The following is a 14,502-nucleotide window of genomic DNA, read 5'->3' on the forward strand; positions in this document are numbered from 1 at the left end:
GCCTATTGATTCTTCCTGGAAAAATTTAGGGCTGGCCCACACAGTATCTGCAGTGTCTGTGCTGAAAGCTGTGCTTGTCTGGGGAGACCCAGCACAAGGCTGTGCGCGCCTGGGGGAGAGCAGGGTCCCGGCCACGCTGCCGAGGGCACCGACACCAGTGAGCATCACCTGAGCTCGGCACACTGGGTGTTTTGTCCCCAGGAGTGTGTGACTTGGTGGGACGGGATGCCTGAAAATCCAGGTTGCCCCAGTGCCGAGCGGGGAGAAGCTTTTGCAGAGATTGAGTTTTCCGTTTATTGTTAATCTCTGCAATCTGATACGTTCAAAGCTGTCCCAAAGGCCAAACGGTTGCTGCGCAGGTGGACTGTCAAGAGTGAATAGGGAAGAAAAGGGAAATGCTACGCCAGTAATAGCAAACGCTGCTTCTTGCAGTGTATGGTTGAGCTTTCAGGTGGGGATGCTGAAATCATAAACCCTTCAACCTGGAGCAAGATCTTGCCCTCATCAATAAATCCAGTTTCTACATGTCACACCAGGTCTTTCAAAGCTAAATCTTCCTCTCTCAGGATTTCCAGACTCTTTTCACCAGTGCACGTTGCATATACTGATCCCAGAAGCTGAAGTAGCCAGGAGGCACGGAGGCTGCGGTACGGTCCTCTCCACGTTGCTCTCGGGTCCAGCGGATGACTTAATTGCTGTCTGTGGCAGACAGCTGGCTACGTAGCCTAGAAGATCCCTGTGGGTTATGTCAGATGAAATTAATTGCTCCATGGCCGAATCTGTAAGAAACCTAGAAGAAAAGAAGGAGAATAGGCAGGAGAAGAGAAAATCCTCATCCAGAGTGGTATCTTCCAAAAATTTGTCTCCTCTCACACCTTCTCTCACATCAAATGAAAAGTAGCATTTCATCGTCATGATCACCAATGCTGTGGTAGAGGAGAAAGGCCTCACAAGGTCTTTGCCCAGTTTTGGGACCACAGGCAGGAATACTGAAGCTCAGCCGTAAAAAGCCCCAACTCTTTGTCACTCTGAAAGGCTGGCTTGCCATCTCCGTTCCTCTTCTGTCTGATGATGATGCTTCAGTGTGACGCCTCTCCATGCTGCAGGTTCCCACGCATGGGTATGGAGAGCAGACATGACTTCATGCTCCTCACGAGACTCAGGGGGCTGCCAAAACTCTGAGTCCCGTGTGGGGAAGAGCCATTTCAGGCTTTGACACAGGGCTTTTGCAGCCCGCGAGGAACCTGTGGGCCAAACCCGACTTGTTCAGTTGGGCTTACCAGCAAATTTGACATTGCACCTGGTTTCTAATTCAGCGGACCCGATCTATTCGCTAGATGCCACCAATCCAGGTCTGCCGCCTTTCAGGAGGTGGCATGTTTGTACAGCTTGGGTACCGCTCTGAACAAACCTGAATGCAATTGCCCTCGTGCATGCTATTTTATATGAAGAGATATGCAACTCTCGGAAGATGAGCAGTGTGATTAAAGCATCCTGCGATGCAATGCCCTGTCCTGTTACAAAAAGGAAATACGGCTCTGTCCCTGCGCTGGGCAATAATCTGCAGCAGAAGGATGGAAATCTAATCGAAGGTACTGGAAACAGGATTGGGCTGCGATGTGTGATTCCTTCCCTAAAATATTGCATCTCCTTCTCCCCACGTCGCTCCTGGTGCAAGGCTGGGCTGATGCGGCGGGTTAAACCGCATTCCCACTTGCCATGGGTGCACTGAGCCTACCAAGAGCTTCCTCCCCTAAATGCTGTGCAGGCCACATTCAAACCTGACCAAAGCCAGTTGGATGCTCTCCACTAAGCTCAGGAGCAGCCTCTAAATTCGGTCTTTAGAGTGTATCGATGCTCTAAGATTAATTTTTCCTGTAACGATCTTGATGCAGGTATCTAATGAGTCATGCTTCCACCCGTTTTGGACTGTGTGCTCCCTTACATCTGGTGCGTGCTGGGCTTTTAAAAACAGGGGTACATTTGGGAAGCGGAACAGCCGCTTAGGTTTTGTCTGAAACACGCGTGAATAAATAATCCACTCCTGGGACTGGCTCGTGGCAGGACACGCGTGTGCCTCGGGAGCGTGGCCCCTCGTCCGCTTCGTGGCGTCCGGGGAAGGGCACATCGGGGTGTGGGGGAGTCCCCATGCCCTGGTCTTGCCGCAGATTGTCCACAGCCACGGGAGGGAGGTTTTTAAATCGCTTTCCTCGCGGCGGAGCGGGGAGCGCGGAGGAGCAGGCGGCGGGCGCGGGCCCTTTAAGACGGGCAGCGCGGGGGGGCGGCGGCCGCCCGCGTTCACACCTGGAGTGGGAAAGGGGGGCGGGCCCCGGCGCCCCTGATTGACGGGCCGTCGGCATCAATGGGGCGCCGCGGCGCCGCGCCGGGGGGGCCTCCCGGCCAATGGCGGCGCGCGCGGGCCCGCCGGAGGACGCCCGCCAGCCAATGGGCGGGGGCGCGGGGGGCGGCGCGGCTACATGTTGCGGTGTCGCCAACGTGGGTCCGCGGCGAGCGGCGCTCGGGCCGGGCGGGGAGCGGCGGGGCCGGGCTGGGCCGGGCCGGCGGCGGAGCAGCGGCGCGGCGGTCGCAGCGGCTCTCAGCCCCGTGGGAGCGTACCGAGGAGGGGGAGCTCCAGCGGCCGCCGGGCGAGCCGTGCGGCGTGAAGGGGGAGGAGGCGCTTCCCGCGGCGGGGACGCGGACCCGACCCGCCCGGCGGTGCCCGCCCGCCGGCGGGTGGATGCCGGTGCCGTGAGCGCCCCGCGGGGCCGCGCCGCGCCGCCGGCGGCCGAGGCGATGCTGCGGGCGGTGGAGCGGCGCTGAGCGCTCGCGGAGCCCCGCGGCGTTACCGCTGCGCTCCGCGCCGGGGCCGCTCCTGCAGCCTCCTCCCGCCTCGGACCTTCTCCGGTGCCGGATACAAAATGGCGGTGCCGTCACGGGCGGGCGGCGGGGCGGCGGCGCTGCTGCTGCTGGGGCTGCTGGGCTCGGCCGCCGCCGGTTGCCCCGCCGGCTGCGCCTGCGGCGGGGAGCTGCTGAGCTGCGGCGGGCTGGCGCTGCCCGCCGTGCCCCGGGACCTGCCCCGCTGGCCGCGGCACGTGTGAGTACCGGGCGGGGGCTGCGCCGCGCTGGGGAGGGGGCGCGCAGCGGGGGAGAGGGCTGGGGGCAAGCGGGGCTTTGGGCAGCACCGCTCCGCCGGGGCCGGGCGCCGGTAGCTGGGCGCACCGGGGGGCTCCTAAAACAAAACAAAACCCGCGAAGCTCAGTTTTAGTTCTTTAAAACAAGGTGGCCTCTGCCGCTTTGTAGGCGCTGAGCTGCGCGGTGTGAAACTTCTCTGGTGATCCCGTGTCTCCTCTGGCTCCCACCCGAGGCGGGGATGGAGGCGATGAGGAGGCGGCGGGTGCGATGCTGGTCCCGGGCGAGAGGAGCTCGGGGCTCCCTCTCCGCGCGGTCCCTCGCTGGGCTGGCTCTCCTCCTCCTCTGTACGGGTGCCTTGGAGGAAGAAGAGCCGGGGGTGGGTTTGGTCCCCAGTGATGGGATCTGCTGGAGATAACGGCCAGCTCGGGCTCCCGAATCCTTATTAGGACATCCATCCATCCCACGCCCGGCCTGGCGCTCCAAAGCGGGGCGCGCCCCGGCCCCGCGCCGTGCCCGGCATCGCACCCTGCACCCCCGTGCCCAAATACGGACCCCAGCGCTGGGGCCGCGCTCTCCCCTTTGGCCTTTGGAGCTGCCAGCTCTAAGGTGCGAAAGCCGCCGAGGCAGCGAGCGTGGGCCGAAACGGAGTTGCGGGCTTTTGCGGTGCTGTTGGGGTGTTTCAAGAAAAACCAGGTGGTGGTTTCCAATAAAAGCTGCGTGGCTGGCTGCCGTTCCCTCGGTTTTTGTCCGTCTATAAGAGTTATTAACCTGCAGTGTATCGTATGTCCTGGACGGCAGCTGAGCTGGTGGTTAGTACAGTGCCGTGGCAGTTTTTTTCCCTAGAAGGGTGTTTTAAAGTGTTCAGGTACATGCCCAAGTGCAGGAGGGTGTGATTTCCATTTCCCGTAAAGTGCAGCAGGTCTGCTCCGGTTGTGTAACCGTGGAGCGCTGCTGCTGCTCCGACCTGGTAAGATCTGAAATATCAGACACATGAAGCACGGGAGATCTAGGGGGGGAAGTGTGCTTGCCTTTGACAGCTCAATTCATTTGACAGTGACAGTGCAGGAGGACTGAGAGTCTCTGTGCTCATAAACTTGTGAAAATAAGTGTCCTCAACTATTAGCTAACCTTGGGAAATGAGGATCTAGAAGGGAGAGGGAGAAGTGCCTTAGCTCCTCTGTTGCCAGGCCTTTTGGCTGTTGGAACAGATTTATAGATTATTGAATCTATAAAACCCCTGGTTGTAATAGATACTCCTCAGCTCTGCCAGGAGAGAGAACGGTCACTGAAGTGTTGCTGGAGATCATCCAGCTCCTTATTAAGAAGACTTATTGGAGGTTTGTCAGGTTCTCCTGGTATTATGCACTTTTGGCTGTAGAAATGCCTTGTTTTACATGAAATTATCTGGTGTCGTACCGAGAAGAACGTGTGGCCTCTGCGTTAAACCCCTGACTCATCCCGCTCACCTGTTGCTGTGTGCTCTGAAGGAGCCTTCCTTCAGTCCTGGGCACCTTTCACAGCAAGTTTTTAGTCTTCTCAGCATAATTCTAGCATCCCCATGTGCCTCTTAAAATAGGACAGCGTATCTTTGTTCATGTGGAGAAATACATTAATAGCCCAGTCTGAACAAATTTACTGTTGTGTTTTTTTGGGAGTGCTAATACCCAGGAGTGTCTTTTTCATATGGAACAGATTTTTGAGTGTCTTGAGTTCAGTTTAAATTTTATTGGTGAAGTAATAGCATGTATAAATCTGCTGCTATGGACCTGTGGGCTGTTGATCTTTGAACTGCATAAAATATGGTTTGTCATTTTGTAAATTCTAAACTAACCAAAGAATTAGCTAAAGTGGAAATTTGTAATGGCTTTCATATCTGACAATGCAAAATTAAGGGATGTTTTTCCTTCTCCATAACTCATATAAAAAGGAGACATTTAAGACACTTTGTTTTTAAAGTAATATTGTTTATAATCACTAAAAACCACTTAAATCGCTTATTTCAGTTTAGGGACACAAAGCTGAAGCATGTTTTTCATGCCTGGTAGGATCATAAATGCTAATTTCTGGTGCAGAGAATCGTGAACTAATTTTTTACTTGTTTAATGTCCTCTATAAAAGCACCATGTGCTGGAGAAAAGTTATCTCTGTGCAACTATCTCCGTTGTTTTTTGTTTTTTTCCAACATGCCCTTTTAAAGAAGCAGAAGGCAAACGCGAAGGCTTGCAGCAGCCCCGGGCTGGGGTAGGAGTGCGGCCTGGGGTGCGGGTCCCCCGGCCGTAACCCAGGGCGAGACGGACGATGTCGGAGCTGTGCATCCCTCATCTCCCATCACTTCTGCGCACGTTGCATCTCCCACCGAAGGTGTCTGCTTCCCCGGCGTGATAACCTTGGGTGTGTTCCGTTGCTAATAGGAGACAAGAGAAAGCCTGTTTTCAGTGGCTGGGGTGGCTGTGCTTTAACTTGGTTTTAAGTGCAATTGAAAAAATCCCTCCTTAGTAGTTTCTTTTATTCCTAATGAGTGCCGCAAAGCTGAAGCGGTGCTTGGAGTCGGTTTTCAGTGTGTTGGAGATAAAGTTTTTGTTTGCAGGGTTGGAAATGTGGCTCGGCACACTGGGGAGGGTTCTGGAACAGACTTAATTGTGCCGCGTATTTTGTCAACAGGACTATCAGTACTGAGGAAAAGCATTGGGATCTTTTGAAACTATTGTTATTTCTCTGTTGGCAGTAGAGCTGGGAGTTGTAATTTTTCTCTCTAGCTTTCAGAAGGCATAACTGATACGCAGAAGGGCTGGTGCACTGCAGTTGCTCACAGTTAATGCAGCGTGGCACAGATGTTGTTTTTCTTAAAAGCAACAGGCAGCTCAATACTGCATGCCAGTTATGTAAGTGTGCAGGACTTGCTGGCTGAGCAGCTCTGCGTAGGGCTCGTTGCAGCACTCCGGCATGACCCATGCTGTCCTCACAGGAGCTGCAGCACCCAGCCGCTGCGAGCTTTGCAGCTGTGAAAAGTCCCTGGTCCATGGGGGATGCCAGGGAAAATCAAACTCTGCTGAGCAGTTGCTGTGCAGGACTCCTTTGCAGTGTCTCACTTGAAAGCTGCTGGAGATGCTTCATGTCTTCTAGTGTTTAAGTCTGAAGTTTATTTTTACATTAGAGTGTAATACATGGCATAAGCTTTAGGGCCAAGCTTAAGTACAAAATGCTTCATGCCCAGGAAAGCCAGGTGCAGGGCTCCAGCAGTGTTAGTGACATGGCACATCCCCTGCATCCTCTGTTTCTGTCTCTCCGTGCATCTTAATTTTTGAGGATTGGTAGAGGAAAGATTTCTTCTAGGCATCATGTATGAGAGAGGGTTTTTTTCTCCCTTTTTAGTTATAGTATTTTGGGTACAAATTCTTATGGTGAGAAGGCTTTGGAGCTGTGGAAGTGCAGTTGGATAGCTAATTCATTGCTGGTATGGTCTGGAGGAATGAAAGTCTTTATTTTAAACAAATGTGTTGTGTGGGTTTTTTTGACCCAAATGACCAGGGGAAGTTTTGGGGATACTGGGCATCCGTGTACAGACCCTTCTGCCTTTGGATTGGTGTGTGCTTGGCATGTCTGGGAACAAGGCAGAGTCCCTGACAGTGCCCAGGAGAGCTGGACTAAGAGCTGCTCTCGGTTTCCAGGGAGCCTCTGGGGTTTGGCTATATGGATAAGTTGCCCTGAGGCACCAGCTGTGTGCATGCTGGCTGTCTGCAGGATGCTGTTGCTCTCTGGAGAGAGCTGGGCGAAGCGTCTGGATGCTTTTGAAAATCCTGTGGTGCCTGTCGGTGGTTTTAGGGCCTGGAAGAGCATTTGAACTAGGAGTCAGGAGCAGACTCTTGCTGTGCTCACAAGTCATTGAAGGCAATGAAACAATGTTTGTGCTCAAAATTATCTATTAAATTAAATTTCTTGCTAAACTGGGGTTTTAATGTGCCAGGTCTTGTTGCTCTGCTCTCAATGTTAGCTTCTTTGCTTGCTTGGTAGAGCAGAGTGGGGCTCTGCGGAAAACTTGCCTGCGTGCATGGTGCTCTCTGGAGATGGACGTGGGTTGCTCTCGGGCTCTGGACTAACTCGTGCTCCTCTGCAGATGCTGTAAGAGAAGGCGCTGGGGGGGACTCTCCTGCTGACGGTGCCGGGAGGGGGGAGTGCTGCTGGCAGTTCCTCCCCTGCATGTCCCACTTCCAGCCCTGCTGAAATAATGGAACAAAGATTAAGTAATCGTCACCCTGGGCTTGTGGCGCCTGGCCCCATGCAGCTGCGGAGCCCTTACTGTGTGCCAGCTGCCCAGGGGGCTGCGGGGCTTGGGAGAGGGGGATGCGGATCGGTGCAGGTGGCTGGTCCCCCTCCCTCCTCCTGGGGAAAGGGAGTGGAAACCCGAAGAAATTCTGCAAAGCCAGTGGCTCCCTCCTGGGAGGTGGGCTAGGGGAAGGCTTCCTGCTCGAGCGGGACAGTGCTGGGAGCTGGTGGTGCTTGTGAAAGAAATCCTGCTCAGTTTGTAATGAACATGCTTGGGTTTTGTGCGTCCTGGAGCATCCTCAGCAGTGGCCTTGCTCGGGGAAGGTCTCCAGCCCCGGGGCTGCGGGATGGCTCTACAGCCTGCAGGCTTGCAGTTGCTGCTCTGGAGCTTGGTCCCGGTAGGGTAACAGCAAAGCCTCTCCTTGCAAAGCAGTGCCTCTCTGGGCCTGCTGTTTATGCACAAATAAATACATGCACTTGCAAATAAATCCACCCTTCCTGTGAACATGTGTCGGTGGATTCACTGACCGCCCTCAGCATGCCGCGATATTTATTGGTGCTTACTGGAGAACAGCAGTTAACAGCAAGCCCTTTGCAACTGCTGTCTGATCTTCTCATCTTAATCCCTGACTGAGCCACAGCTGGTGCAAAAATTATCTCAATCAGACTAGGATTAGAAGTGCATGTGAGATTCATAATGAAGTCTGAATAAGATAAAATATCCTCACCAAGAAGCCTTTCTGGCTCTTGCAGAAGCCCCTGGCTTCAAGTGAAAGGCTCTAGGACCCCCTCAGCCTCCTCTGCATATTCCTCTCTCCTTTTGAGAAACTTCATGGCATTTAATCACTTCGGGGCTTTTCCTCTCCGCAGTGACTGCAATTTGAAACGCAGGGGTCCCATACAAAAGAGGCAAGTGCTCAATGGGCTGTGTTAATATTCAGTGCCATTTACAATGGGTGCAGTTTGAAAAGGGGAGAATGGATGGTCTGGGAGCTGGGGGAGGAGGAGCCGCGGAGGGAAAATTCCCAGGGCAGGGGAATGAGCATCTCAGTAGGCAGCTGAAAAAATGAACACACCATCAATTGTTCTCTAGGAAAATCAACCATTATTATGTGTTAGATAGAGCTTAATATTTTTTTCTTTGCTTGTGCAAAGCGCTCTGCAGTTCTGTGGATGTGAGGCTTGGGGGTGGCTGAGCCTTGCAGGAGCTCCTGCTTGGAGTTTAAGGGATGGGGGGCAAATGTGAGGTTGATTGCCTGCCCCTTTTGCTTGCTGGCATCAAGAGGCTAGAGGTGGTAAACCAATATGTTTGGGAGCCCAGACACTTCAACAAAGCACTTCAAGTACTTAAATGCTTCCTTGAGCATGGGTGAGATTTCACTTCCCTGCTTAAAGTTAAGTTGGTGCTGGAGTCTTGTCTCTGACAGGGGTTTAGGTAGATGCAGAAGCACTTTGCTGAGATGGGGCTTTAGTCTGTGTGAGCCCCACCTGGTGCAGGGAAGTCCCAGAGTGCTGGAAGGATGCTCCCCAGTGCGCAGCTTTAGCAGAGCGTGCTGGAAGGGTTCAAGGTGGCTTCATGTGGAGGCACTTCCCCAGGTGCTGGAGATGTGTGTGCATACACCTGGGTTCATCAATGTATGTGCAGCTCCCACGAGCTCTGCAGGGCAGCTAAGAATGTCTGAGTGCCAGGAGGCCCTAGCCATGCCCAAGCAATGCCTGCCTCTGGTTTCTGGTTGCTTTGATCTCTTGAAGAGGGGTTAAAGTTTTGTCTTGAAGTCAGAGTGGCTTCAAAACTGGCTGATAGCTCTCATTTCTTGGTAGCCAGCTCTGATGAGAACTTGTGTATTGTCCCTGAACCGCACCCAGAAACTCTCAATTAGGGCTGCAGAGCTTTTAATTGATCTTGTTGGCTGCCCTGTGAGACACCTCCCGATTGAGTTAGCTCAGCTCATCAGCTTTTAACATTATCATTTTGTGCTGCTAACCTAATTACCAAGTGTGACTCCCTTGTTTTGCAATGTGGAGCTAGATGGGGTCATGTGGGTGAATGGAGTAGAGATAATTTAGGCTAATGCTGCTGGGAAGAGCCATCTGCAGAAAATCCAGGCTCCAGGTTCATCAGCTCTGGGGGACGAGGGCTGGGCGGGAATTAGCACCTCGTTCAGAGCGAGGGCAGTGATTTAGCATAGAGTGTGGCTTTGGTGAGTAACAGTGAATAAACATAGCCCCTTGGTCTGGGTTGTGGTTTCATGCAAGCCTGGGAGGCAGCTCTCCTCTGAGGTCCCTTGCTGGTTTTTAGTGGCATGTGAAGGAAGGAGCAGAGCATGAGGCTGCAGGAATAAACAAAGGGTGAATAAACCATTTTTCCTATTTCCTGGTACGTCCAGCTATTAAATGATGTGCTAAGAAGTATTTTTTTTTCTGCTGTGCGTAGGGCCAGAGTCAAGGACCAGGATGCTGTGGTGTTAGCACAGAACATGAAATACGTATTATTATTGTAGCTGAGTCATCCGTTAATAGTTAACCAAGTCCTGCACTGCAGCCCGAGTCCTTCAACCCCAGCCTCTTCTAGCTTCAGAGGAGGACCACAACATATGTAATATGTTATGCTCCCTCATTATATTTTCAGCACGCTGTCTCTCAGGCTGCAACCATATAATTTTGGAGAAGTCTAGAAGCAGGCCCTGTTATTTTGGGGGCACCTCTCAAGACCTGATGACGTGTTGCATCCAATTCCAGGAGCATGGTTCACTTCTGTGTGGTTGTATTTTCAGTTTGAGTAAGAATTGAAGGATGGGTCTCAAACTGTAGCGATCTGCCTAGTTTTTGTTAACGTTAACCATGCTGGATGTGTAGGCAGGATGGCTGGTTATTTGCACTTGTCACAGCAGTTTTGTAGTTTCTGCAATGGCTTTGCACGGATTTTAGCAGGAAAAGTATCAGAGACCCTTTACAATTGAACAGCTTTACACAGAGCTACAGGTTTATAAAACGTATACTCCAGTGTCGTGCACAAGCTGTATTTAAACATGCTTTAGCTGGCTAAAACTTTGTTCTGGAGCTAAAGTTTTGTGTGCAAGAGAATTTGTCATGATTTTTGGGGGGGTAGATAGTCTTGATATTGCTGTTCATAAAGAGGCAGTAACTTGTTTATGCATTTTCCTTTTCTGTCTTTTTTTAACCCTCTGGGGCAATCTCATTAGTTTGGGAAATCTGCAGAGGTGCAGTCTTAAATATATTTCCTGTAAACCCTACTCCCCTATACAGGCTGTGTATCACAAATGTTTCCCTCTTGTTGAAGGCACCTATTTTTTAGATGAATCCTTTCAGATTAGAAAACACATCCATTGAGTTCAGTGGAAATTTGTCTGTAAAATCTTGACATAAGATGCTTTTTTTTCCCCAGATCACCTCCTCCAGTTGGTAGGTCTTTGCTCACTGCAGAAAGACCGGACAAGCCCGCGGGTGCAAGAAGGAAATGAGAGATGCAAAATGCAAAGTTGGTCTGTGCTGCTTCTCCACACACAGGGACTTGGATCCGTCCTTACCACCAATGTGTCTCTCCCTGGTTGCCCGAAGCCTGCACTTTTGGGATGGGTACCTACCAGGATGGGATCCCATTGTCTTTCAGTGCTGTGAATATTCCTCTGCCCTGGAGAGTTTACCATCAACACCAGCTACTAAGGAGCCTCTCCAAATGCTGCCCTGCAAGTTCAAAACACATTTTGCCTAGCTGGTGTAGACCGGGCTGTTTTATAACTGCACTTAAAGTCTGTTTTAGCCTGCCATGTGCCAATATAAACACAGGTTTTCTATGTTATCTATCATCTAGAAAATACTTCTAAAAAGTGACGGCTGGCCAGTGGGCTGGTGCTCACAGTGTGTGCGGCAGTGCTTGGCTAGTGCTGTTTGATTGCCAGCACAGATGGGTACCGGGGTTGAAGGTGTTGAACTGGATGTGCCCAGGGCTTGGTGAAAGATACTCAGATGGAGATAGCAGGCTTACTGGGTGTTGTTTTCTGGTTGCAGTTAAGGATGCAATACTGGAGGTGTCCTGGGTGTGTAGGTGCCCCATTAGTGGGGCTTGCTATGGGTGATATCCCTGTAGGAGTGGGGTGGTGGGAGGCCTTGTGGATGGGGAGCTGATGCTCTGGGTTGTATCATGGGTAATAAAATGGCTATTGTAGGAAACTGCCTGGCTGGAGGCCCTGTGAAAAATTGCCCCCTAAATGTGTTCCAGTTGTACAAACACTGGTGCCTCTCCTTCTTCCACTGCCTGTGTGGGGGGAGGCTGGAGCTAGCTCTCCACTGCCACTGCCTGGGGAGCAGCCCCGAGCAGCCTTTGCTCATTTTTTTTGCTGTGTCTTGGTCAGCTGCGGTCCACCCAGGTTCAAGAGCTGTGAAAAAGTACCAGTAGCTCTCCTTTAGCACAGGCCTAAAAAAATATCCTCCGGCAGCATGGATGTTCCTGCAGCAGCCTGGTCTGTGAGCAGGTAACTTGGTTCTTCCCTACTACAAGGTGGTTGCTTTGAGTTGGAGCTGGAAGGTGCACGGAGCCATGGGGCTGCCTCCTTTCTTATTGGGCTTTGCTGCCTGAAGGGGATGTGGGGACAGAGTATGGCAGGGATCTGTGCGTGGCCAATGTCACCAGTGACCTCTCTGTCACTGGCAAAGAGTGAGGAGGTATCTCTTGATGATCTGGGTGGCACCTGGAAGCTCCCTACCCTCTTCCCCTTCTCTCATGCCCAGTTACTTTATCACTCCTGCACCTGTCTGGCAATGGCATAGGCACGGGCAGTGCAGAAATGCCAAGTGCTGCTGAGATGGGGTGGTTGGCTGGTGCTTGTGTCTACTGCCTGTGGTCTGCCTTCCTGGTGAGCCAGGAGAGCATCCCATGCTCTGTTTGTCTGTTTAACTCACCATAAATCTTTGTTCCCTTCTGAACTAAGGGGCAGAGTCAGATCCACACTTGTATTTTGTTTGTTTTGGCAAAATGGGGAGACTTGTCCTGTTTTAGGAGATTTAAACAAACCATATGATGTTTTATTTTGAACGGTATCATAATACTTTCCACTTTCCCTTTGCTAAGCATATTTTTGTGCTGTTCCTATCTATGTTAGTCTATGAACAACTCTGTTCCTCCTTTTTCCTCCTTAAACAAGTCTTCTAAGTCAGAATTCTTGGCTTTCAAACACCTTTGGATTATTTCTGAAGTAGGGCACACATGCTGCATTAAATCAGTAAATAAGATAGTGTGTATTTTTAGACCTCTCTGATTTGGAATAATTTGTAAGAGTTGTGCTGTCTGTTGTTTCACATGGTTGTCAACCTCTTGTGTATCCTCCTTCCCACTTTCTAACCTTTGTTATTGAAATGATCACCACCTAAAAGCTGTTGAGATCAGTGAACTTAAGGGGTTTGGGTGGCTCTGTTCATAAGAGTGGATGAATGAACTTTCCCTGTTATAGCAGGAAAAGTTACTTGGCTTCTGACTTCTTGGTGAGCTGAACCCCTTCCAGGAGCTCCAGTTTCATTCTTGCCAGCAGAGATGTGTACTGGTCTTGAGTTAATCTCCTTGGACAGAAAGTCGTACAGATCTGACAGGATGTGTTTGGCTTATACTGTCTACTTAAACCAGCAGTTAGCTTTGCTTCTCCATGGTTTAATAATCTCTCTGAGGCAGATACTGCTTTTTACCCAGGTTTCCTGAGAAAGGAGGCTGTGCGATGGTGCATGCGTTTGTTCTCCCCCAGAGCTTTGGGGAGAGAACTTCAGTTTGAGGAGTGAACTCAGATTTGAAATGCCTACCTCTCTCACAGGCAGCAGGCTGGGGAGAGTGGCTGTGCCAGCATCCCCACCAAGGGAAGGGAAGCAGTGTGAGGTTATCATGTATGAGACATCAAAGAATCCCTGTGGGGGAGAGCCATTAAATGATCCCTGCAGGAAAAGTGGGTAATGGAGACCCAGCTGTGAGACACAGCTCTGCTGAGTGCTGTGCTTACCTCTGTTAGGAGGTCGGTGAAGGAGGGGTTCAGAGTCTTGCTGGGATGGTGCTGGCATTAGCTAATACCCATAGGTAGGAGTGGACGGTTTGGTGCTGGGTTACCCCGGGCATCGTTGCTGTGAGCAGGGGGTGCTGTGGAGGCAGCACCTGAATCCTGGCCTCTTTGGGGACTAGTGTGGTCATTTCTCTGTGTATAAAGTGGTGCTACCCACACAGAGGGGGAGTGCCTCAACCAAAGTAGCAAGCCCTTGTGACTGCCGTGGCCACAGCTGGGAATAGTTTTTAGCAACTCACTGCTCCCCTCTTGGAGCAGAGTTTTCAGGAAGAAGATGCCTTTGTGGCCTGATGGGTATTGAGCAATCGGCTGTGGGTGGGGAGCAGTGGTCCTGAGTGTCCGCATCTCCCTGCTCACCGGCAGCACTGTGGCAGGGCAGGGACAGCTGCCTGGGGCTCCTGCCTGCTCTGGCTGCTCCATGGGGTCTGGGCTTTATAGCAAGTGTGGGGAGAGGGCAGAGCCACACAGCCAAGCAGCATCCTTGGGAGAGGCCAAATCTCGGCCCAAGCTGTTTACTACAGCGTTTCTCTCATGGTTTCTACCACTTGTCTCAAGTGCTACCACTTTGTGGTCTGCTTAACAAGAGCCTGATGAGCTGTCCTTTCAGCTGCCAGGGATGCTGGGACTGTGCTGCATCCCTCCACCCAGCTCCCAGGCTTGCTCCAGCTCCCAGGCTTTTCTTTTATTCAGACCATGTGAGCTTTTTCTGACACCTTCCCTGTGTGCCTCTGCCCACCCCGTCCTCAGGTGATGGTCCCTTTCCGCAGCCCCGGTGCTGTGATGAGCTGGTGGTGTGTGCAGGCTGCTGGCTGGGCTCCCCTTACTGCTGTTTACTTTGTTTGCTTCACCCTCCAGCTGTGAATACTTGAGCCAGCTTGAAGGCGAGGAGGTTTTCAAGCACCCCGTGTGCAAGTTGTAATGCCAGTGTGGGGCTTGTCTGGGAACAGCCTGTGTGTGATTAAGCCATTTAGGCTTGTTGTAAATTTTTTTAAAGTCAAAACAACACAAATCCACCTTTTTGGGGGGAGGAGGAGGTGGCAGCTGAACC

At 51.8% G+C, this 14,502-nt stretch overlaps 1 protein-coding gene across 4 annotated transcripts in view; it reads left to right on the forward strand.

The window, feature by feature from the left end:
* The first annotated feature begins 2,517 nt into the window (after positions 1–2,517).
* Positions 2,518–14,502, forward strand: part of LRIG1 (leucine rich repeats and immunoglobulin like domains 1) — a 93,301-nt gene continuing 81,316 nt past the window's right edge. For all 4 annotated transcript variants that reach the window (XM_072875751.1, XM_072875752.1, XM_072875753.1 and 1 more), the window contains exon 1: positions 2,518–3,094. In XM_072875751.1, coding sequence (XP_072731852.1) covers positions 2,919–3,094 — 176 coding nt within the window. In that variant the 5' untranslated portion in view covers positions 2,518–2,918. The remainder of the gene's footprint in view (positions 3,095–14,502) is intronic.

This window comes from Ciconia boyciana, chromosome 11 (assembly GCF_034638445.1).
Source record: "Ciconia boyciana chromosome 11, ASM3463844v1, whole genome shotgun sequence".
Classification (NCBI taxonomy): domain Eukaryota; kingdom Metazoa; phylum Chordata; class Aves; order Ciconiiformes; family Ciconiidae; genus Ciconia; species Ciconia boyciana.